Below are 23,656 nucleotides of genomic sequence, written 5' to 3'. Positions count from 1 at the left end.
CTTTTTTATGCCCTACTATACAATGACGTTTTTATTACTTTTTATGCCTTACTATACTATGACGTTTTTATGCCTTACTATACTGTGTCGTTTTTATAACTTTTTATGCCTTACTATACTATGAGGTTTTTATGACCTTTTATGCCTTAATATACTATGTGGTTTTTATGACTTTCTATGCCTTTCTATACTATTACTTTTTATGCCTTACTATACTATGTCGTTTTTATGACTTTTTATGCCTTACTATACTGTGACGTTTCTATTCCTTACTATACTATGTCGTTTTTATGACTTTTTATGCCTTACTATACTATGTCGTTTTTATGACTTTTTATGCCTTACTATACTATGACGTTTTTATGACTTTTTATGCATTACTATACTATGACGTTTTTATGACTTTTTATGCCTTACTATACTATGACTCTTTAAGCCTTACTATACTACAAAGTTTTTGTGAGTTTTTATGCTATACTATACTATGATGTTTTCATGACTTTTTATGCCTTACTATACTATGACTCTTTAAGCCTAACTATACTACAAAGTTTTTGTGAGTTTTTATGCTATACTATACTATGAGGTTTTTATCACTTTTTATGTCTTACTATACTATGAAATATTTGTTACCTTTTATGCCTCGCTATACTATGACTTTTATTATTCCTTAGTATAGCTAGACTTTTTTAAACTTTACTATACAATGACTTTTTTATGACTTAATAAACTGTTACTTTTCTCTGATTAGTGTATGTGACTACAGTTACCTAGTGTTTACTTTATCTCCCTGGTGGTTTTGCTTGTATTAGCTCTGTGTACTCCTGTGCTCCAGAAGACTCTGTGATTTCTGTGCTGATGATCCTGCCACACTCCACTGTCGCCACGCCGCACCACCCACCTGTCTTCAGTCTCCAGTCATCCCTCATGTTTCATGAGTGTGTTCACTCACTTACTTCTGGTTTCCATTGTCCTCCGTATTCCTGCCTTGTGTACTCACAACTGGATTACCTGGACCCACTCCCTGTCTGCATTCACCATCACTATTGCCTCTTCCCAAATAAACTCACTTGCATTGTTATTCCTGGTGTGTTTTGTGTGCCGTCTCTGCTCTGGAGTCCAACGTCAGTTCATCACATCTTCAACGTAACAATGACGATGTTATGACTTTCTTGGCGTTTTTTATGACTTAAGATACTATGATGTTTTTTTTTACTTTTTACACTATGACTTTTTATGTTTTACTGTACTATAATGTTTTCATTACTTACTACATTATGATGTTTTATACTTTACTAAACTCTCTCACTATATAGTTTTTATATCTTACTATACTATGACATGCTTATGCCTTACTGTACTATGACTTTTTTATGCCTTACTATACTACAACATTTAATGACTTATATTATGACCTTTAATGCCTTACTATAGTATGTTTTTATTACTCACTACGGCTTTACTTTATGGCTTACTATACTATGACTTATGACATATATATGGCTTTTATGTCCCTCTATCAAGAATGGTTTTACTATATGTGTCACCGATAAGAGGATATATTACAATGACATATATACATCCTCTGGATATATGAATTTACAAGTTTATGTCAATAAGCTGTTTGGTTGATGGCATTAAAAAGCCAATCTCTTTGTTTTGGAGGGGTGGCAGGGTTGTTGCATCGATACCAATGTTGAGACCAAACCTGTGTCCTTGATATTCCAAATTTACCAAATGTCCCATACCTATCTGCTTATCTGCATTTACAATTCATTTAGTTCTTTAACCATTTTGAGGCTTAATAGTTACAAATAAATGAATATATAACTTATAACAGATTTGGATCACTCCATTTGGAAGATTGAAAGATTCACATCTACTACATTTCCATGTAAAAAAAAAAAAAATTGAATGTCACTTCAAAACTCACTTTTATTGTCTGCTAAAAAGGCACAAGAGGCTGCTTTGAGCAGGGCAATAACTTGTCAACAGTCAAACATTACATAGTCATAGAAACTCGTACCACTCTCAGTTATTTGATAAAAATAGCTGATCTTAAGGAGAATTAAAGAAAAAAAGATACACTTGCATGAAGCCATTCAAACAAATTCTTGGTCAGTATGATATCATGAACACAAGTATCAAGCAACAGCTAACCTACCTTCAACATGTTATGTCTTTGTTGCACAAAATTGCTTCCTAGAATACATAGGTATAAAGAACAATGGATTAACAGATGAACATTGACCATTTAGTGTTTATGAAGACAGATAATACCAGCTCGATACATTAGGTTAATAAATTGCAGCTTGTGACAGAAAAGTAACTTGGTTTTTATACTGCTGGTGTACAGTATGTCAAGCAATGTGGTGTAATTTCTAACAACACATAAAATGCTTCCATAACAGAAACTCAGTACAGTATTTTAATCTCCTTCAGAACCTGATGAGTACATTCTTTCAAATCTATAACATAAGACACAAAAGATGATGGCTTAGAATTACAACTACAGGTTGTCTGCATGTGTTAGATGAGTGGATTTGTAATATAAAAATATTTTTACAGCATCTACTTTATAACATATTCTGTTTGCAACAGTGAAAATTGATTTTCATCATAATAATGCATAACTTGTTCCTGTTACATTCAGAGGAGCTAAATCTATCCATATATTTCGTGTTCAGTAAGGCATTGTATTATTTACAGTACGATGAGGATTAGTTGCCAGTTTTATAATACAGTATGTTCTGATGGTTGATTGATTTCTTTTGGCGCACATGCAGAAGAATTTATGATACTAATGACAAGGCCTCCAGTTCAAAGCCTCAGCATGCAGAGTAAAGACAAACAGGAGGTTGAAATAAACAGGAACAAAAATGACCTTGTGTGCAGGTTGCCTTGTACTCTAAACAAACTGTTTGACATCATTCCACACTACTCTGACCATGATTTCCAAAAATGTGGTTTAAGAAAAACAAAAAAACATTTCTTTCTGTCTTTTGCTTCACCCAAAACTTTTGCCGACAATGTGCCATGAAGAAAGAGGCTTTCATCCTCACTCAGAAGCGGACACAGCCACTAGTTTCTTCGGGGCTGTCAAAGTCGATTCCTTCGCACAGGGACTCCTTCAAGAAAAAGAAAATGTCACTGACATTCACAAATTAATGCCTTACAGCAGCAAATCCTATTCAAGGAAACTAATAGCTTCCCAGGCGGCCCAGGACTCTTAAGTTCCTATTTGAAAAATTAGGTCATTGTTTGAAGTGTGGTAAAGAATTACACAGTACTGGAGACTTTTCTTTAGCACATTCTCAAGAAGTGATTAATTATTAATCACTTGCTGACCCTATGTATTACTGGCTCCAAACCATTATCTTATCCTTGCACTTTAATCAATACTGAAGCACCGCTGAATCACCATAATTTAATGTGTGTACAATATATTTTGTACTTGTTTGCCATTACTTTACCATCTAAAAATATATATTAAAAGTTTTGTTGAAGTTGCTTTCAGTGTTGCAGCCATTAATTAAACTCCCAAGGAATCAGTGGGTGTTATGAGTGTTCTTGATAAGGCCGCTGAGATAAAACAAAACTGATTGCAGCTTTCACTGTGCAAAGGTAATGGAAGGTTAGAAAAACCCAAGGGCTGAAAACCATAAAAATAATACACCACTGCAATAACATACAGCATATTGACATGGGTTAACATGACATGAGTGGAGTTATGAGGAAAGAAAACGAAGGGTTGGCTACATGTAGCAAGTCTCCGAAATACTCACAGACAACTGCTTCCTATCCGGGGCTGAAACACAGGGTTGGAGAAAGCGGAGAAAGAGAGAGATAGATAGAAATGTGGAGATGGGCTGAAGCACTGTACGAACAAGGCAAGGCCAACAAATACAAAACACATACAAATATGAATATGCATTTTTACATTTCAACACTTTTTCAAGGTTTCAAACATGTCATTTATGTATTATATTATTTTTCTCAAATTGCCCCTAAATGGGTTTCAACTGGAATCATCGCTTATTAGATTATCTATAGCTAATATGTTTACTATGTGTATTATGATCACTTGTCACAAAACAGTACAAGATGTCTTTCATGTTGGTGTGTTTTTTAATATCCTACAATGAACTCGTAAAGCCGACTCACAGGGAGATTTCCTCAGCAAATAAGAGACATGCTGTTCTGCATATTCAAGCTGGATACAGCCCAGTGGGGTGAAGCAGGGGTCATGCAAGACAAACATCTGACAGCCACAACATTAAAAGAGGAGAACAACCTGTTCAAGACCCAAAACATGCCCTGAGAGAGAGAGAGGGACATATAGAGATGGGTTCCATGTACGTCACTTTCAACACAGACACTAAGTCATCGAGAGGATCCAAAACTGAGGCGAGGGAATGCCAAACACAGGGTTACAACTGTGGTGGGAGGTGACTTGATTACAGTTGACGGTGGCTAATTTAAAGGGGGAGCCTGTAACTCTTTCACTAACTTGGCTTTGCCGTCCCTCTGGCATCAGAGCTGATGGGGTGGGAGCGAGAGGTAGCCAGGGCTGATTACCCGCACTGTAGAGCCTGGGACGCTTGACCTGGTCGTGACTGGACAAGGGAGTGTAACTATTCCGCCGATGTATGAGAGCAGAGTCCCTCGGGATATTACCCTGGTAGGAGATGAAATACCGCAGGTGTTAAGGAAAAAAACGATCTGGGAACACACAACAGCAGGGGACACCTGAGCAGACACAGCCAATCAAACTAGCCGTCCTCTTCACAGCAAAAAGGTTAAGACAACTGAAGCCACGGCAACCCTGATCGCACAGACACACTAACACCTTCTTCAATTAAGGGAGTAAACCTTTAAAAAGAAAAAGTGGGGTCAACAGCTCAAACACAGCATCTTTTCATACATAAATAATCTCTCTATACATAATCTATGATTATAGTATCAGAATGGAACCAGTGATGGATTAGTTCAGCCAAGCAAGGTAGCATGAACAGCCATGGTCAAACAAGGTAAAATATTAACAAATTAACAACTTATTTCACATCCATTAGCTCACAGCTCAAGCCAGGCTGATTAAATAAGGTTAAAGATAAAAGGGAAATAACAAAACAGGGATATAAGAAAGGGGGACAAACAAGCAAGGCCTCACATACAAGGGGGTGAGGTTTGATTGCATCGCAATAGCACAACAAACAAGAGCCCATTAGACTTTGGATTAGACGTTGTGATTTGTGGATTAATTTTGAATTATTTATGTGTGAGTTAACAATACACAAATATTTTGCACATGTGACAATATTTGTGGCTTTAACTCATGAGCTGAATGCACATATAGCAACAATGCGATTCTTTCAGCTTGATTCAGAGCAACTTACAAGAGGCCGGTCTCGATGTGTGTTTACCGCCTCCACATTAAGATAAAACATCTCCACTTTACAACCTAGAAAATATAAGATAGAATACGTTGAAACAAAACCACGAGCAAAGATCAGTCACAGTGTAAACTCGAGCTTCATCTAAGAGGAGGACCTACCATATGCAACAGGGGTAAGTTTGAGCACTGTGTGGAGCGGACACTTCATGTACGGTAGATCCTCTGTGGGAAGAAGAAAGAAGAAAAAGCCACAAACCACATGTCAGTGCCTGCGTGTATGAGACACACACTAGTCATGAACTTGTGATGTGTGTGTACTGAAGTGATGCATGTCCTGTATTTTTCTACCTGCACTTTTGTCCAGGAAGTAAGCCAGCAAACAGCGCATCACAGCCTGGTGGCAGATGACCAACACGTTGCCCTGTCTCTCTAACTCCATGATAACCGGCTCCAGTCGTTGAACAAGATCCTGGTAGGACTATTGATCCAGGAAAAAAACAAGTTAAATCTAAATGTAGACTGCTATGTTTAAAAAAAGAGAAAATATTTAGTTATCAATGAACGTTTACAACTTTTTACAGAAAAGGAACAGTGAGAGAGATTGTGTTAAGCAAAGAGAGTTGATGATGGAATGAAATGGACCCAGTGCTTTAGCCTGAATGGACAGCTTGATTAAGACAGAAGTAGCTGTGCAAGACTATGGGATGGAAGAAGTGTGCCAGGTTACCTCTCCTCCTGGGTAGCGATAGTGGTACTTGTCCTGGTCCCTCAAAGCAAACTCCTCTGGGAATGTCTTCTGGATCATCTCATAGGTCATCTCCTCACACACACCCTGGGGAAAGGGTAACAAAACATTTGTCTTTATGTCAAAGTGCACATAATACAAATGAAATATTTGACATAGAGACTGTACTGTATTACATATTGTCAGGAAGCCCGGCTTTTCCCCCCACTAATCTAACATCATAATCTAAATATCAAAACATCTCTAATACACTTTCCGTCTATCTATGTGTGGGGTTAGATAGACAGGGTACTGACAGCATCGATCTCGTTGAGTATCTTCCACTGTTCATAAGGCACCCCCAGCTCCTCCGCTGTCTGGATGGTCCGTCTCAGTTGGCTCGTCCACACCTTCAAATCTGACAGTTTGTGCTCCTCAATGAAATCTCGCAGGGCATGGGCGAACTGGGACGTGAGAGAAAAAGAGAGAGATTTCCAGTCGTCTGTCTCTTCATCATCTATACATCCTTGTAATGGTATTGCTGCTTCATTAGATTAATGTTCCGTGGACAGAGACAAGAAAATGGGAAACGGGAAGAATGAAATGTGATAAAGGTCATGACCCAGCTGTTCATAATATGGAAGTTAAGTGCACCTTTTCCCAATGACCTGTCTCCCTGAGAGAGGCTTGTAATTGGGTTGTTACAATGGCTTTGCGCTTCACAAAATTAGGATTACAACAGAGAACAGCCAATCTACCTGTTTCCCTCGAGGAGAAAGTTCCGAGTCCCCTCCGATGCGGCCTTCAACATTGTGGTTGCTCTCTCCGTGCCGACACAGGTAGATGGAGTGAGAGTGAACGTGGATGTTCATGAGGTAGTAGACAATCTTACTCTGGATGTAGTCCTGCACCCGGTTCACCAGAAAACGTCGGCCCACGTTCATCACCTTGATAAAAGAAAGGTCCCTGCAGGTGGTAATGAATCAAATGTTTGTTTACTGTCACCATCTAGTGTTTATTTTCTGAATTGCAAGGCATAACTCTCCAAAATGACAGGATGCAAACTGCTTGGTAAAAAAAAAACCCTCGAAAAGTTGTGATCCAGTTGTATTTTTTAAAACAGATTCGATAATAAGATAAATGTAATGATCTACTTAGATAAAGACAAGCAGCAAGATCTGACTGATTCTTACTTGTCGTAGTTATCAGGATCTAACGGTTGGTAAGTGACCTTGTAGCACTCAATTCGTTTAAGGAAGTCATCCATTACTCTCTCTCTGTGTCTCTCAGGGTAGTCTGGACTGGACACCTTCACTTCCTGTTACAGGTATTTAACACATTCAAACAATATGAGCAAGCAGTGCACTACTTACATAACACTGCAGATAGTGTCAATATTAATAGATTATGGGTTTGACCCATAGTCCCAGTCAAACCTAAAGTCCCATAGGTGACATAAGATCATACCAGAATATTAGCAGCAATGACCTCTGGGTCGTCACACACTGACTCCACAAAGAACACCTGTTGGAAAGAGAGCAGCTCAGAGGTCAACATATGCTGAAGTTTTTTTTTTTTAACCTGTCCACTGAATCAACACCATGACACACTCTCTTCCAGTTTCTAAGTCAGAGATTAAAGGTCCCCTGTGGAGTTTTCTTGTAAAGAATCAAAAGTATGACTACACTGACAATTTCTCACTAAAAAGCTTTGCGCACCCTTAACACCTAACAAACAGGGTGAGTGCATTCTCTTTGAAACCTGCATTATTTATATCCATGTTTGCTAGCCGGCAGTCTTCTTCTTCCTCCCCACAATTCCTGACACATAGCTAGGTTTCTGCAAGCAACTGTCAGTCAGTGGAAAGTCGTGAAACTGGTAGCAGGAATGTGCCTCACAAGATACAAACGAAGCGAGGACTCATTAGTCAAAACACTGCTCACAGCACTACAGGTGGTCAAAAACTCCTCATGGCTCCTTTAAGTCTAAATTAAAGCTACTTTTGCATGAAAAACCATTGTTTAGAGTTTAGTTTAAAGTGAAACTATGTAACATTTGCAGCAATTAAAAACACAATCTTCTTCCTACAAATGAAAAATTGAATTCATAAGCAGTAAAACACACCCTTGCTCATGTCATTACACGGACATTAATGAGTATGCTCATTGTCTTTATGGCTCTTTTTATACTTGTGCAGAAGATATCTGTGCGGGGAACTGCAGTGTGAATGTTTAAATATCAAGGGCTAATTTCCACTGAAGCCCTCGAAAAATTAAAATAATTGCAAAGGATAAACAACACAGCTATATAAACAAAATTCTATGAGTCTTACCTTGAATGCATGCTCTTTCACAAAGGCTTGAATGAGGTCTCGCCGTTCTCTTGTTGTGTTTGTTGCATCAAAAACCTGGTAAAAGGTACACAAAGGGGGGAAGACAAATTAAAAAAAAAAATCTCATGTATAATGTGGGTGTCCTGTGGTAAAATCGTTTGTAGGACAGTTCAGGATTAAGACTGTGCTACTGCCAGATGTGCTTCTGATCTAGATATTTCAAAGCTTTTGGAAATTAGCCAACACAGAGACACAGGGCAGAGAGACAGATGGACAGAAAGGCATGAGAGCACTCACCGCGATCTGTCCTCCCTCCTCCGTCAGGTACGCCTTCACATCCTGCAGAGCGACCAGAGCACACTGCCTGCAGGACAGAGAGGAAACAGTCCTCCCTCAGCCTCAGTGTGAGATTCTTGTTCACTTTAATCTACACTCACTTCGCATCACTAGTATCATATTGTGACATCATGTACGTCTTGATTCTCAGAACTTTTGCAGTACTTCATTATTGCCCGCTGCACTGACAATCTAAAAAAGATCCATGTCTTATTTGTGGTGTTGTTGTGTAGAAGGTATGTGCATGTGACCTGGGTTAGTTTTCTAAAATCACACAAAAAAATATTTTATCTCCCCCTTGTGTTATCAAACCGTGCGGGAAGTTTAGTTTTCATGTGCCAGCAGCAATATATTCTTCACACAAACTTGGTACAACAGATTCCTCCTGTTTCTACTCTTATTGCAATGCTAAGCTAACTTTTCTGCTGGCTTTAGCTTCATGTACTGCATACATGAGAGTATCAATCTTCTCATCTCACTCTGGGCAAGAAAGCAAATAAGCATATTTCACAAAATGTCAAATTGCTCCTTTAACCCTGTTTGGCTGATACGTCAAAAAGACAAACTCTCAGAATTATTTACAGCGGCTGTTTGATCCAGGTTGGATGCCAATGCAACACCCTGGAGAGCTTGTGTCAGCGTCAGAGTGACAGCGGCAGCAGCTTGTTTAATATCTAGGTCAGAATTCGGCACTGGGATGCTGTCAAGAGCCTGTCACATTTTCATGATAGCCATGCAAGACAAACCCCACTTCACTTATTAACACCACAAGACTACAAGGGAAAGAGACAGATATATTTTTTATTCCTCTATTTGGAGAAATTATTTTCAGTTTATCTGAGTACAATCTAATAACCCTGAGGATTTGGTGGTCATGCTTTGTCATGCATGTGTTTGGGTATGTATGAACACTGTGCTGACCCTGGCTGAATATCAACTGCTGCCCTAAAAAACAGCTTAGTCACTGATGCAGCAGTGGAGGCTGCAGAATACCAAACAGACTCACGTTGACTGAGAGAAATGTGATACTCAGACAGAAGAGATGAAACAGCTTCCCTTATTGTAAGACAGATGATATGCGAATGTCCCATTTAAGGACTGAAGAGTGGAACTCACTTTCTTATTTTCATGGCTTCCTCATTGTCGTGGCGGAAGAAATCATAAGATTTATAAGCTCTGACGGCCTCTCTGCGGTATACGCCCAAGTTAAACACTGTAAAATGAAACAATGACATTAACACTCGCTCACACCCTTGCTGTGCTTGTTTGAGGTCACCGTTGAGGTCGTGGTTGTAAGCAATTACAACTCAACTGATACTAAATTTACTCTCCTATTCTGAGATACTCTGACATACAGTAGAGTACATTTAAATATACATGTTATGTGGGGTGAGGGGGAGGGTTGCTATAAACAACAATATTGCTATACAATGTGATGGGCTAAACTCAAGGCCTAAGGTCTTAATATAACTACAAATTTGTCTCTAAATATCTTTAAGGCTGCTTTAATGTTCTTGACATACACTCAGACTTAGAGTATTGCTTTAAAACTGCTAAATAAGGAAGTGTAGTTTAGAAACTACAATATACTGCTCTAAAAAGTTGAATATGGTGCCCATATAGCAGAGATAAGTTGAAGACAGGATGGCCACATCAACTGTACTTTGAAATATGAGCAGTGAACTGTTTTAAAATTTAAAGTGGGGACGCTGAGATGGAAAACAGGCTTTTGTCTCATGTCGTGCACTACCTTTGGTTGGGACTCCTATCCAGTTGAGGTAACGTGTGAGTTTCTTTGACATGTACGTCTTCCCTCTTGCAGGCAGGCCGATCATTACGATCACTGTTGGAGAATTTGTCATATAGGAAGCCCATGCTGCACAGGAGACATATACACACTTGTCATTAATTAAATTAATAAGGGTCCTATACAGTTGTTAATCACCTGTATTACAGAAAATGCAGTATCAAAAGGAGAAATTAACAACAAAGAAGTAAATGTACTGCGTCGAGACAACATAATAACTAGGCCACGTGTGAACTGGACGAAAATAATAATGTCTCTTTAGGCATAAATATCATTTGTGGATTGGGATTAAAAGCAGCATCTGAAGAAATTAGTAGGAGAAATGTCCTGGGACAGAAAAGTCATTTTCTTACAGTGGAAACCACAGCAGGTCACACAGAGTATTTTTATATCACTGGTCATAACTCTTTTCTTTCCTGCTGTGAACCGCTCTTTTGAAGGCTGTCTTTTGTGGGCTGGAGTCTAAATGAAGGAGCTTCAGTCGAAAGTGAACAATGCAAGGTTTTCTATTACAAGTGCGCCTGTAGACTTCAACAGCACTCATGCAGAAGAACTTGTTCAAATCTAATCTGTGGGAGGAATTTACTTACAACATTTCTTCTCATTTATTCTCAGGTCTGTTTTCTTAGCCTCTGCTGAGTTTGCAGAGCCATTGTCCCTCTGAGAGCTGGACATGTTGAAATCCTGTTTGGGCTCAATTTGAAATCAGCTCTCTCTCTCAGAGGGGCATTGTCCAAGCTGGTCTGAAACAGAGGAATCAGACATACATGTAATCTGCCATCTCCATGCCTTTCTGACAGAATAGAACCCTGCACACAAAACTGTAGCTTTTCCAAATATGTGTTATGGTAATGGCTTTATGTATCCCTGGCAACAGATACATAAAGGCAGAGATGAAGAGGATGAGGAGAAAAGGCGCTGCCACATCATCTGTTAAATAAAAAAAGGTCCTTTTGGCTAAAAAGACTGTCTTCTACAAAGCCACATAGAGCAAGGCAAGCAATGATTTCCTCTCTGACTGGGGTGACTGAGTTCATGCGGCACTAAATCTGCCATGAAAATGTTTAACATAAACCACACAGGACGCGTTTCTACCAGCATCATATTCTGTGTTTTTATTTATTTATTTTTTACCTGGTCGGTAGTGAAATATGATGAGTTCAGCAAGCCAGAGACGCCTGTGCGGACGCCGTTAAACACTGTCGGCGTAGGGAGCTCCGGATCTGCCGACCGAGAGTTTGCGTCTGCCGCTGCGGCTGGAGGAGCCAGTCTGGTCGGCCTGTCCTTGGTGCCGAGGTGCCTCCTCGGGCCGGTTGGTGTCCTTCCAAGCTGGAGGTGTGCCTCTACGTCATTTTTTTCGCCCTCTCCTACCGTAACGTTGGTAATAGATCGACGGCAGGATACGTAAATGCACAGTCCTGTTTCACTAATTCAGAAGCCCTGAGAACTAAACCATAAGCGCTCTGCAGAGGATCAACTGCAAACTACCGTGAGAACAAGGCGGTGAAGGTGGAAATCAAAGAATTGAAAACACTGACGCCAGCTTCCATGGATGAAAAAGACTTTATTCACCTTTATCAAACATTTTCTTTAAGCATAACTATACCCTCTTTGCATAGTTATTTTATTCAACAATGGTCCTCAATACAAAAGGCAGATAGTGGTCAGAGTCATGACTTTCAGGTACCATGACAAGTTGAAGTGCTGAAACACAATCCCAAATAAATAAAGCCCACTTACAGTCACAATGTTTTCGCATTAAATAGTACAAAAGGTCGAAATCAAATGTGATTCCTATGAAGATTCATTTAGTACAGCTGGCCACCCATTCTGATTGACTAGCTTTAGATAGCACACGGCTTGTTTTATACTCAACTATTATATTGATGAAGAATATTAGTGAATAAGATTGAACTATCTACATTATTAACTGGATTTACATTTCACTTTGTGTCCACACATCTGTACAAGACACAATTAGAAATTTGGATGCCACAGAAGCCTGACCTAAATCTACCACTATATTTAACTGAATACTGAGGAACATTCAAGGGTCAAAGGTTAGGCACCGGTTTAGTGGCTTGGCCGAGGGAAAGTGTGTGATGCCACACCAGCTTAGCAGCCAGTAATGGTGTGTGAGCGATTGTCAGAGCATCTCAGGCTTGTGAATGTTTGATGAAACTCAGACAGGAGTTTCAGTTGGAAGGCACAGACAATGGAAATACTGTCAGTAGGTTTGCACACTTTTTGTAGATGAGAGCCTGTCTGCAGTGGGATTTCTGGTCTCCAGTGTCTGACTTTTAGTGGTTTGCTGTTTTCACATTTAAGGCTTGATTTTCCACAGCTGCAAATTAAAGAGAAGAGATAAAACTTTCATTAGAGAAAGATGATTACTGTCACTTCATTTTACAGAACAGCACAAACACATATTAACATAACACATCATAATACATCATTACCTACAGTGGTGCACCTTTGGTTAAAGGAACACTTTGATATGCTTATTCACTTTCTTGCAGCCAGTCCTGAACTACAGTCACATGTCTGTGTGATAAGTACCGCGCTAAAGCAAGGAGATACCTAGCTTAGCTTAGCATAAAGACTCTTCAAAGTTCATAAATATACCAGCAGCTTTAAGGGCTGAATTATACTAGAAGAAGAGTGGTTCGAATGACAGGCTGTCCGACCACATCAGAAGTCAAAACTGGTTATACCCGATGTAAACTGCCACACTGGAAGGCGGCTAACAAGCTGGTACATAATAGAAGGATGGGTGTGATATAATTTAAATATCAAACAATAACAATACACATTTTCATAGAGTCCAAAGCTATTCAAACATTTGACAAGCAGTTCTGATGGAGTATACTCGCCCTTTAAGATCACTGATTAACATCATGTTTCTTTTTTCTTTTTTTTTTAAAATCCGTACACAAATAAAATGTCAAAATTGTAAGTTATAGTTTCTTACTGAGCACCAGCGATGCTGGTGGGCATGTTTGTTAGACTAGCTGTTTCCCCCTGATCCCAGTTTTTATGCAAAGCTAAAGTCACACTCATCACACAGGCATAAGACTGACATCTTCTAATCTTTTAATCTGTCTGCAAGAAAGTTGATAACCATACTTCTTAATATGTATTTCCTGCCTTTACTGGACTAGGACTTGTCAATGTACAGTACTTGTAATTTAAGGCACTGCCTGCTAACCATTAGAAGGCACTTTTGAGTTCCTCTGCTCTCACCACTCATCTGTCACATCTTGTTTCTCAATATACATGTTGCCAACTTGTCTGTCAGATGACCACATTCAAAGGAATACGGTTTCTAAAATATCAACCCCAACACCTGGAGATGCCACGAGTTTGTTCCCCAGTCAAGCACCAAAATTACTGGCTCCAACATTTTCCACGATGCACCATGTTGTTAGACCCTCTGACAGGTGAATACTCATGTTTGTAGTGCCCAAGCTCTAGCTGTAATACCCTTTTTGTCACAGGCTGAATAGTGCTCTTTCTGAGGAGTAAAACTGAACTTGATGTGCAAAATTGGCGGAGTGCAGCTTTCATCCATTGTGTTCAGTCCTCCTGCACCATTATCACAGAAACCAAGGAGGTGTAATTTAGCAGAAAGACTCCACTCACTCTGATGTTGAAGCCGAGCAGGTCGCTGACCACGGCAGACACAGCAGACAGGATGACCACTCTGGTGATGTTATAGATCAGAGGGTTCACAGTCAGACCCAGTAGTCTGAATGGAGTATCCAGCTCCTGGTGGGGGTTAAGTGAGAATACATTTTTTTTTTTTTAGATTTACAACAAAGGCACCCATACCTTGATTCAAAGAAATGGTCAAAGCCAGAATTTATTATGGATTCAAAGCCACGGGCAAAAAAAATACCTCCATTGGTCCTTCATTAGAAATATTAAAATTACATATTATAATAAGATCAAATACAAGTGGGTGATAGAATTACTGAACAGAGATAACAGGAAATTAATTGAACTGACTGATATCAGCTGTCACTGGCTATTTTCTATCTTGCCAACAGGATGAAGCATCACTTTTAATTGTAATTCAAATGCTGTTCTATGTTCAATCATATTTTGGCTGAATAAAAATACCTGGAAACAATTAGGAGAGAGAAGAATTGGCTCAGATGGGGGTTAAACTCCAAAGTAAACAACACAACTGTATGATCAAATACACCGAGACAGTTTCATATTCAACTGGAAATCCAGGTTGCAAAAGAGAACAGCCACATGCATGCTTACCTTCATCAGTTTTGTAGCTAGTTTTAAAACGTTGTTCACTATGCTGAGTTCTTCTTTCTTATTGGGTTTTTTCTCCATCTTGAGATACAGATTGATCTGAAACCAAGAAGAGTTTTACATACAGCAAACTGTACAATAAAGACCTAGTCATTTATTTAAACCCACAATGAATGATCGTTTCATACTAATAATAAATCAGCTGACACCGTTACATCAAAATGTCACTCATCGTGCTGTGAACACACTGAAAAATAACCTGCACCGCCATGTGTTTTGCAGCCATGGGTACTTACCTGCTCAGTCAGCAGCACAGAGGAGTTGCTGTATTTGCAGTTGGTCTCTGAGCCCAGCGTAGCCAGCCGTAACAGAAAGAGGATGAGGGAAGAGGCCCACACCATCAGCTCCCAGTTTGTCAGAGTCTGTAGGAATGTCTTGTGGCTGTGCAGAAGCTGAGGTAGAGCAAAAGCAGCAGTGTTTATATTAATAGTCCCCAGCACTTTGTTGTAGGCTTCCAGACATCAGAGTATATAAAATATTTTGTATCTGAACTATCAGGCTTATCTTCACTCAGATAATATGATTAGATGGTTTAATGTTTATGGCTGTTTGCTTGTGTCTTTCGTCTCTATGTAAGACTCTATTATTTACATAACATTATTAAATGAATGTTCTCTAAACAGATCAGATCTGTTCCAGCAGATGTGACTGACCTGGGCACAAATGATGAATGAAATGGAAAGCGCTAAAAGGAAGATAGTGGAGACAATGACATCAACAGAGCGCTGCGGCCCTCGTCTCTGCAATAAACAAGCAAGTCAGTGATGCACCATTGCAAACAAAGGCAAGTCTATGACAACCCTCTAGTGTTAAAACAATATGCAGTAATAAAAGAGCAGGAGAGTGTTAAAACAGGAGAATACAAACCCTGAGAAAAGAGCGTAGTGACAACCACATCTTTATGTTCTGGACTTTCTTCAGCCTGAAATGAGGGATCTCAGATTTCTTTGCCTTGCGAGCTGAAGTGAGGTGGCTGAAGTACTTAGCAAATAAAAGTCTCTGTTGGGGAAACATGGACATAAACTGTAAAAGATGCAAAGCACTTGACAGAATTCAAGTCCTGCAAAGAAGCAAGTGAGTGAGTCTGTTGTCTGTAGACAGCACCTGCTATGTGCCACTAGGGGGACGACCAGATGGCATGAGTGAATAAAAAGATGGATCAGTGTAAATGAGCTGTATACGATCAGCGATTAATTTAAGTACAATGCTTAAAAAAATACAATCAGCCATAATAATACTATTAATCAATGATGCACCCTTAGAACGCTAGGCTTTTCTAGTCAGTTGTCACTCCCTTTATTTACAGGCTTTTAGCAGAGTCACTACATGTCTAACCAGGCATGACATATACTGTTATTTTCAGCATAAGCAGTTCAAGTTTGTCTTGTTTTTCAAGACAGGGCAAAAATCCGTATATGAATAGACAGAGGAAGGAACCATGTTAATGGGACATTTTGAGTCCTAGTAATGTCAAAAAGACACTGACTGTGCAAACCAAAAAATTATAATAAATATAAGTTAATGGATTTTGTGACTCCTTTTCTTTTACCTCTTACCTATTTGGGATAATTATGTTTTGGAACTGCAGTTCCCATAATGCTTTGGGGGAATGCAAGTAGGAAGTATAATATTACCATTGAGTTAGTGGCACAACCCCAATGTTCCCCCTAAAAGGTCTAAACCCTGAACCCTCTCAGGTCCTCTGGTAACTATGGTAACCCTGTGTTCAATGTAACAATGCTATGAACTGTGGGTAATTCCCTCAGGTAAAATCTGCAGAAACGCAGACTTAGTATGCATAAGCGGCTCAAAATGTCTGCTAGAGAGCCCTCATGCACTTGATGATTTTCAGTGGGACAGCAGTAAACCCTTTCAGACTTTTTGTCTGTATTTCTTTTTATTTTGTGAGTTTGTGCTGTAAGCATGGATCTAAAAACTATCAACAGGATATCTTTTGATACTATAGAAAACTTCCAAATGTGATGACTATGAGACATAATCTGGAGTTATTAGGATTGACATTTATAAGATACTCAATGTGTTAAAATTGAAGGTGTTCAGATGTACAGCAGAATAGTGACAAGAAGAGGAAAGACATAACTGGAAATAAAGAACAAGAGATTTCATCAGACCATACAAGGTGGCCTCTCACCTGTTTGTACGTTCTCTCAGCCACACACATCATGAAGAAGAACAGCCCAGTGAGGCAGACTCTTTGCACGATTGTGATGAAGAAAAAGGCATAGGTCTGGACATCACGCGACCCCAGCACCATTTCTACCAGCTCTGTCGGGGACACAGTGCCGATGCTCGACATGTCCAGGTGCTGAGCCAAGCGGAAGGCAAACGGAAGCAGCACCAGGGTGACAGTCATGAGACCACCAAAGACAAGGTAACCCATACCCTGCTCCACTAACTTCACCTGTTGAAAGGAGACGAGAGGGAGAGACAGGAGATATCTTGTTATGCTGCAACATTTTTATGCTGATAAAAGCTACAGCAACTATGTTTTTCCTACAGTCTGCTCAGTCAGACAACATTGTTGAACCAAATCAACAAGAATGTCACATTTTTGTATCTTTGCTGTCATTTCAAATGTCATTTTTATCTGCCACTTTACTTCGTCACTGAAGATGGCTCTACTTATAATTACAATATTTCCTGCAACATTCAAAAGCGGCAACGCACTGCTACAGATCTGATTCTGTGGAAGACAAACCAAAAAAACTAGAAGGTAGTCATTGTGTGAATACTGGACTTCCAGGCTTGAGACACTTTGCTGCTGTTTAGGGTTTATATCTCCAGGAAGTCTTTACCCAGACAGTGTATGTCAACAAAAAGAGTAAAATGTGTACCCGTGTGAGGATGATCCCGCTGATCTCCAACACGGACATGTCTGCTTTCTTACACTCGCCCTGCTCCCATATTATGGCACTGACCCGGTCCTTGGATGGGTGACACGCCTGAAGCCAAGACAGCTGGTTCTAAATTGAAAACAGAACAGATAACATCCTGTGAACTCGTGGTTTCTAATGTGTAAAAAAAAAGAAAAAAGAGCAGTGAGTAATTCTGGAATTGGTCTAGGAATTGCAATAATTAATCGATTAGTCAGTCGACAGAAAAACAAAATCTTTGGATTTTGGTCTGTTGGTCAGGGAGAACTATTACTTGATTAATCAAGAAAATAAATGACAGATTAATCGATGATGAAAATAGCTGTCACAGCACCAAAGTTAAATTCACATTAAAAGAGATGATTATGTACAGAACACAGTCTACAAGAAGTTCACCATGTCTTACCTGGGACTGCTAAATTTACACATTACATATGAAACATTAATTATATGAAAGTCAAATGATATCTCTCAACTATTGAGTTTTGAGCATGTGGTATCGTTGATTAAAAATTCACAAACATGTTGAATCAGTAATTCCCACAGATGAATCTAGTTTTAAGATTTATTTGCAATCTTACGCCGGTGATTCCCTGCTGGAGACTCTCATCATCACTGCTCAGTGTGGTGGTTTGTGGGAGTGTGGAGCCGGCGTTGTACCTCCCGTTCCCCTCACTGTCACTGCTGCCCGTAGAGGCAGTGTCAGGCCCTTGGAGAAGCTCCTCCCACATTGTGTCGTCAGTGTCAGAGGCAGGACGAGAGCCGACGCTCGGCCTGAGACGCTCCACCTCTCGAGGCTTCACCTTGATTGAAGCTCCACCCCCTTCCTGCTCTCAAATCAAAGTGTATAAAGAGTTTTTATGTTATATTACACATTGATCTGAAGTAACTCACTGCTTCTTCCATATTGGAAACAAACAACTTAAGCAAATTACATATTAAACTCCAGTTTTATAACTAAAACATCATCTCTACAACAATTGAAAGCTTGCTGTATATCAAACATAAAACTTGCACTTGTAACTGCAGTTTCATTAACATAGAGTGTAACAATAAGTTTACCTGTGGCCTTAGTGTAGGTTTGGGGTTAGACTTCAGGTTTCTCTTTCTAACAGAAGACACAAGTGCAGGCTGTCTCTCTTGATGACTTGGTGGGCGAATCTTTTCAACTGCTTGTACCCCCTCCTCTTCCTCACTGGAGAGCTCGTCTGAGGCCCCAAATCCTGACTTTCTTTTGTTCTGCCAGAGAACATCACAAATACAGTATCTTACAAACGTGTTCCACAACATGTGCATGTGCATTTGCAAAAAGAAAGAAAGGAATGCCATTTGTATTTCTCTATTTGGGTCAGTCTCATTTTTGATGCAGTTTGAAAATGACTTTCTAAGGTGTTGTTAAAATAATAAATTAGGCATCATAATTTAAAAAATATATTTTCCAGTTCTTTTCTTTCTATAATCTTACACATTACACACTGGGCTAACAGAGGTAGATTTAGTTACACTTATATTTTTAGGTACAACAAATTTTAAATTTTAAACCTGTAGTTAGAATTAAGGTTAGAGCAACTCTGAATGCCATTCTGTAATAACATAATAAAAATCTATCGAATGAATCTCAATCTAATGAACTACTGTACATTAACAAAGGATGTAATATTTATTATAAGCTCTACAAATGGTTGACAAGGGTCATTGATCGCATTGAAGATACAAGTGTTTTTGGTGTCATTAATCTGCCAACAAATTCAGGTAAGAATAAACCTGCCTTTCTACAAAAAATACCTAAATACCTAAAACTAAAGATCAATTCATCAATAACCATTCAACACGAGCTAGTTGCCTAATGCTGCTTACATTTCGGCTATGACTTTTTTTCCAATACAGCCAGCAACTAGGTATTGACTGCCGTTTTTAATTCTGAAAATTGCTTATCTTGCTGAGAATGAGAATCTTCTATTCACCACAGGTCACTGACCCAAGTTTGTTTACTGAAGATTGACTTAGAGAGATGAGTGACTGTACCCTCCTCTCCTCGTTTCTGTATAATCGCTGACTTTCTTCAGACTGCCAGGGTCCCTGCTCTTCTGTGTCCCCGCTGCCATTCTTTTCTTCAGATTTTTTCAGCCCCCTTCCCTTCCTTGGCCTGAGGGAGACAGAATAAAAATAAGAGATGGTAGATAGAGAAGGACTTGTCCAAAACAACAGGGGTGAGAGTATTTCAGTGGCTTTACTGCATGGTGCAGTGTTTGGATCTATCTGTGTGCAGATAAGTTTATGCATGTGACGAGGGGTGAGAGAGTGTTAGTACAAGCAAATGAGTGTGCAGAGCCTAACAATGAGAAAACCACCTCCTTCTGCGCGCAGGGCTTGTGGTGCTGCTGGCAGCTGGACTGCCCGAGGGCCACCGGCTGGACTCCGTCGACACAATCTGGCAGTGCACAGTGCCCAGCAGCAGCAACAGACACATGGGTCCAAACACCTCGCTGGCACTCGCCCCAGGGACCTCCAAGTACAGCACCACTGCTGCCACTGAGGGGAGCAAAACATTTGGCAACAGCAAACAAAATGGTCTCTTAGGGGATTCATTATAGCGGAATTCATGCTTACTAATGACGTTTCGCTGTTGCTCAGGTATAACTGAGTGTAAACTGTGACAAATGAGACACTGAACTTAGGCCATAGGAATGGATATAAATCAAAGTGAAGTTGCATAAAGTCACAGTGAATTCGAAAAGTTTCCTGTCCATTGAAGATATTAAGAACCATGTTCTGTATTTATTTCCTTCAATGACTGGAAGTTATTGAGTCAAAAGAGATTATGAAAGAATTTTTACTTATTAAAGAACCACACACCCATTAAAAATGTCAGTGCTGCAATAAAAGACTGTTAAAAAGGTGCAACAGTGTATTAAATCTGCAAATTCCCTCTTTCAGTTAGTTTTTAAACCCTCGCTGGATGTGCATGTAATCTCTGTTAATTTCTCATAGCTTGGCTCCATATATTCTCGTTCTCTATCTTACAGCACATGTATTATAGATGGGGCTCATTGGAGGCATTTCTATTCTTAAAAACCTCTTTTCCAAGTGACGTTTTAATTATTATTTAGGTTAAAGACAAGAATGAGTAGAGCTGAAATGATTTGTGAAAATGAATAATGTCAAGACAGCACAGAATGAGTTAGTTTTCAATGTTAAGTCTATTACTTGGGCCCCAGTTCATGTCTTTATGTAAATATTTAAAATAGCAGTCAAATTTAGGGCCGTTACATAAGAAACTCACAGCCCTAATATGAGTGTAACTTTGTTAGACTCAGTGATGCTTACCTTGCATGAAGTAGAGCACAAGGATACACGAGGAGATGGACTTGGAGGTCACCTGGATCCACCACTGGAAGAAGAACGGGAACAGCAGCACTCTGACCAGACCCTTTCGAGTTAGAGATGTCCAGGGACTCTCTGGTTTGGCTTTGCTGAAGGTGGATCCTGGGGGGGGGGGGGTACAAATAAATTAATCTCAGCTTTATTTAAATGACTACAAATGTGGCTATAGCACTTATATTCCCACAACACACACTAGACAAGCTACTGTTTTTTTAAGCGAACACATATTTGTTTATTGATGAATTGTATATGTAAATAATTGTAAATGTGTATAACAAACAAACTAAAAAAAAACAATAGGTGGATAACTGCTCTTCATTCACCCTTACCTCTAACCAAGTCAACATCAATGAGGTCTGGCTTGATGTGACATGTCTTCTTTGGTTTGCTGTCCAAACCCTAGAGGAAAGGCAAGGGCTCCTTCGATTTAGTGGTGATTCACAACATAAATACACACATTTCATTCCTGACAGAGATTTGTAGGTGCCTTACATTTAGATCCGCCTTCTCCAGAGATTTCTCCCAGACTTGTTGGTCATAGGCCCCAATCTGTAACAACAACAGAACTTTTATAATCCTTTACCTTCGCGATGGGGGATATTTGCCCAGTTAAAGTGTAAAAAAAATTTGTGTAAGCATGCTCATGGTAAATTATTCCAACCACAGGGAGCCTTAAAACATTTTTTTTTTTTACCCGTTTCTGCAGAGACTTTAAAGAAGAAAAGTTTGCATATATATATATATATATATATATGTATTTTTTTTTTTAAATTTGTACACCAAATGTTCTTCCTTTATGACATATTTGAGAATACTGTATTTAACATAATTCTTCCTTATTGTCTACTTCATTATACATAGTGTTGATGTAGATATGAGTGGAAATATGCATATATACATATGTATGCTTTTGTAGATATACATGTGTTTGTATATATTTCGCCACCAAGTCTGTACATATTTGTTTCACAAAATGACTTATTCTTTTTTCTAGTATATTTCAATTAGATACAATAGCAGTTGGCATCAGGACAGATGGAGAGACACCAGAGTAAGAATTTCATTGCATTGCTCACTTGTTTATTTCTGCCTATGACAATAAAGCTTTTGAATTGAACTGAACTGAATATATTTACTTAGATATTAGTTTGTTGGATGCATTTTGAACGTACTGATTAAAGGCTGTTCTTACCTTCTCTTGGTACCAGGCTATTCTGGCCATTGTCATCTGCTGCTGGAACCAGTGAACTCGGAGTCAGGTCATCTCACACAGAGCACAGGAGAGAGGGAGGAGGACTGGGCATCAATCCAGAATTGTTCATTAAACAAAAAACAGGCACGTCCACATTGAACCTGGCATAACAGCAGAACAATGGAGAACAACAGTCAAGAAAGGAAACCAAGCCTAAAGTTTACGTTAGTTGTAAAAGCACCATTAAGGTGTAAATTGGTTACGAAGCATGTTTAAGTAACGTTAACGATATAGATGACGCTAGCTAACAGTAGCCGCCCGTTAGCAAACATCCGAAACAACTTACCTGAAATAAAACAACAATGGTCGATGTAGCACAAACTGGGAGAGACCTTTAGTATCATCACAAAGTGTTCTTTAAATACTTTCTTGTCATCAGTTTCAGGGGCGTTGCAGCGTCTTGTTGTGAAATTGAGCTAACTACTAGCTGCGCATACTGTGAGCAACTTAACTTAACTGCCACGTTTCGACGCGATTGGTGACTTGTAAACGCTGCGTTCACAAGTCATTCTCTTCGTGCGCATATGGTTATCCACAGATACGTTTATTCCCGGTATTATGTACTTCTCGAACTTCACTTTTGTTTTAACATTGTGTTCATTTTCCGCTTCCCTTTTCCGGGGTTTGTTATGTTTACATGGGGTTTTTCTCTCCCTGGGTAATATCTATCAGGCTGAATTAGCGCCCTATACGAAATCATCTCCGTTAACGTGACATCGAGATACAACAAACATCTACTATTGCCTGAAACCTTGGATGAACAATTTGTGAATTACATTTTCACATATACAGTTGGCTGATAAGGCTTTCTAACAAGAGTTCCTGCAGATGGGAAGTGCTGCCTGAAAGGTTATTCTGAGGACAAAAAATACCATTGGATCTTATTACTGAAATTTCAACCAATCAGAGCGCAACCAGAGAGGGAGAGAGAGAGAGAGAGATAGATTGAGCAAATAGGTAAAACCTAAGAATAATAGAATGGTATGCAACTAATTATTATTTCATTATTGATTATGTGCTGTTAACGGTGTCAAAAATAATCATCTGATATATGACATGTTGATAAAAGTAAAAAAAAAACAAAAACCCATTACAACTTTAAATCCTAAATTGTCATCTTCAAATTAAGGATTGTAGCCCTCAACTGTCCAGATATTTTTTTGACAAGTGACCAAAAAAAGTCTTATTTTCTACATTTCAATG

General features: G+C 39.3%; 2 protein-coding genes across 5 annotated transcripts; both read right to left on the bottom strand.

Moving 5' to 3' along the window:
- Nucleotides 1-1,917: 1,917 nt before the first annotated feature.
- On the bottom strand, nucleotides 1,918-11,912 carry pfkfb2b (6-phosphofructo-2-kinase/fructose-2,6-biphosphatase 2b). 3 transcript variants are annotated; one of them, XM_023402217.2, is made up of 17 exons: nucleotides 11,729-11,912; nucleotides 11,185-11,337; nucleotides 10,538-10,663; nucleotides 9,904-10,000; nucleotides 8,749-8,815; nucleotides 8,452-8,526; nucleotides 7,587-7,643; nucleotides 7,313-7,437; nucleotides 6,878-7,085; nucleotides 6,437-6,583; nucleotides 6,123-6,227; nucleotides 5,744-5,873; nucleotides 5,555-5,617; nucleotides 5,397-5,461; nucleotides 4,511-4,678; nucleotides 3,786-3,808; nucleotides 1,918-3,128 (listed from the first exon to the last, which is right to left on the bottom strand). In XM_023402217.2, the coding sequence occupies exons 2-17, from the start codon at nucleotides 11,267-11,269 to the stop codon at nucleotides 3,059-3,061; spliced, it is 1,611 nt and encodes a 536-aa protein (XP_023257985.1). In that variant the 5' UTR covers nucleotides 11,270-11,337; nucleotides 11,729-11,912; the 3' UTR covers nucleotides 1,918-3,058. The 3 variants fall into 3 exon arrangements, with proteins under 3 accessions (XP_023257985.1, XP_023257986.1, XP_087029048.1); XM_023402218.2 differs by lacking the exon at nucleotides 3,786-3,808 and having other exon boundaries at nucleotides 11,729-11,911; XM_087172922.1 differs by lacking the exons at nucleotides 1,918-3,128; nucleotides 3,786-3,808 and having other exon boundaries at nucleotides 3,934-4,678.
- A 226-nt stretch (nucleotides 11,913-12,138) lies between these two features.
- On the bottom strand, nucleotides 12,139-23,224 carry phtf1 (putative homeodomain transcription factor 1). Of its 2 annotated transcripts, none has more exons than XM_087172921.1 (17): nucleotides 22,740-23,224; nucleotides 22,394-22,554; nucleotides 21,694-21,750; nucleotides 21,531-21,600; nucleotides 21,145-21,303; nucleotides 20,169-20,349; nucleotides 19,843-19,963; nucleotides 18,880-19,056; nucleotides 18,399-18,647; nucleotides 17,779-17,907; nucleotides 17,076-17,345; nucleotides 15,791-15,922; nucleotides 15,577-15,663; nucleotides 15,160-15,315; nucleotides 14,867-14,962; nucleotides 14,237-14,362; nucleotides 12,139-12,938 (listed from the first exon to the last, which is right to left on the bottom strand). In XM_087172921.1, the coding sequence occupies exons 2-17, from the start codon at nucleotides 22,427-22,429 to the stop codon at nucleotides 12,918-12,920; spliced, it is 2,067 nt and encodes a 688-aa protein (XP_087029047.1). In that variant the 5' UTR covers nucleotides 22,430-22,554; nucleotides 22,740-23,224; the 3' UTR covers nucleotides 12,139-12,917. The 2 variants fall into 2 exon arrangements, with proteins under 2 accessions (XP_087029047.1, XP_023257981.1); XM_023402213.2 differs by having other exon boundaries at nucleotides 18,399-18,644; nucleotides 22,740-23,220.
- Nucleotides 23,225-23,656: the final 432 nt, after the last annotated feature.

Source organism: Seriola lalandi, unplaced genomic scaffold (assembly GCF_002814215.2).
Source record: "Seriola lalandi dorsalis isolate HSWRI2012SDOR001 ecotype SW California unplaced genomic scaffold, Sedor1 jcf7180002053900, whole genome shotgun sequence".
NCBI lineage: Eukaryota > Metazoa > Chordata > Actinopteri > Carangiformes > Carangidae > Seriola > Seriola lalandi.
Note: the sequence above shows the minus strand (reverse complement) of the source record. Positions and strands in the feature narration are given on the sequence as shown.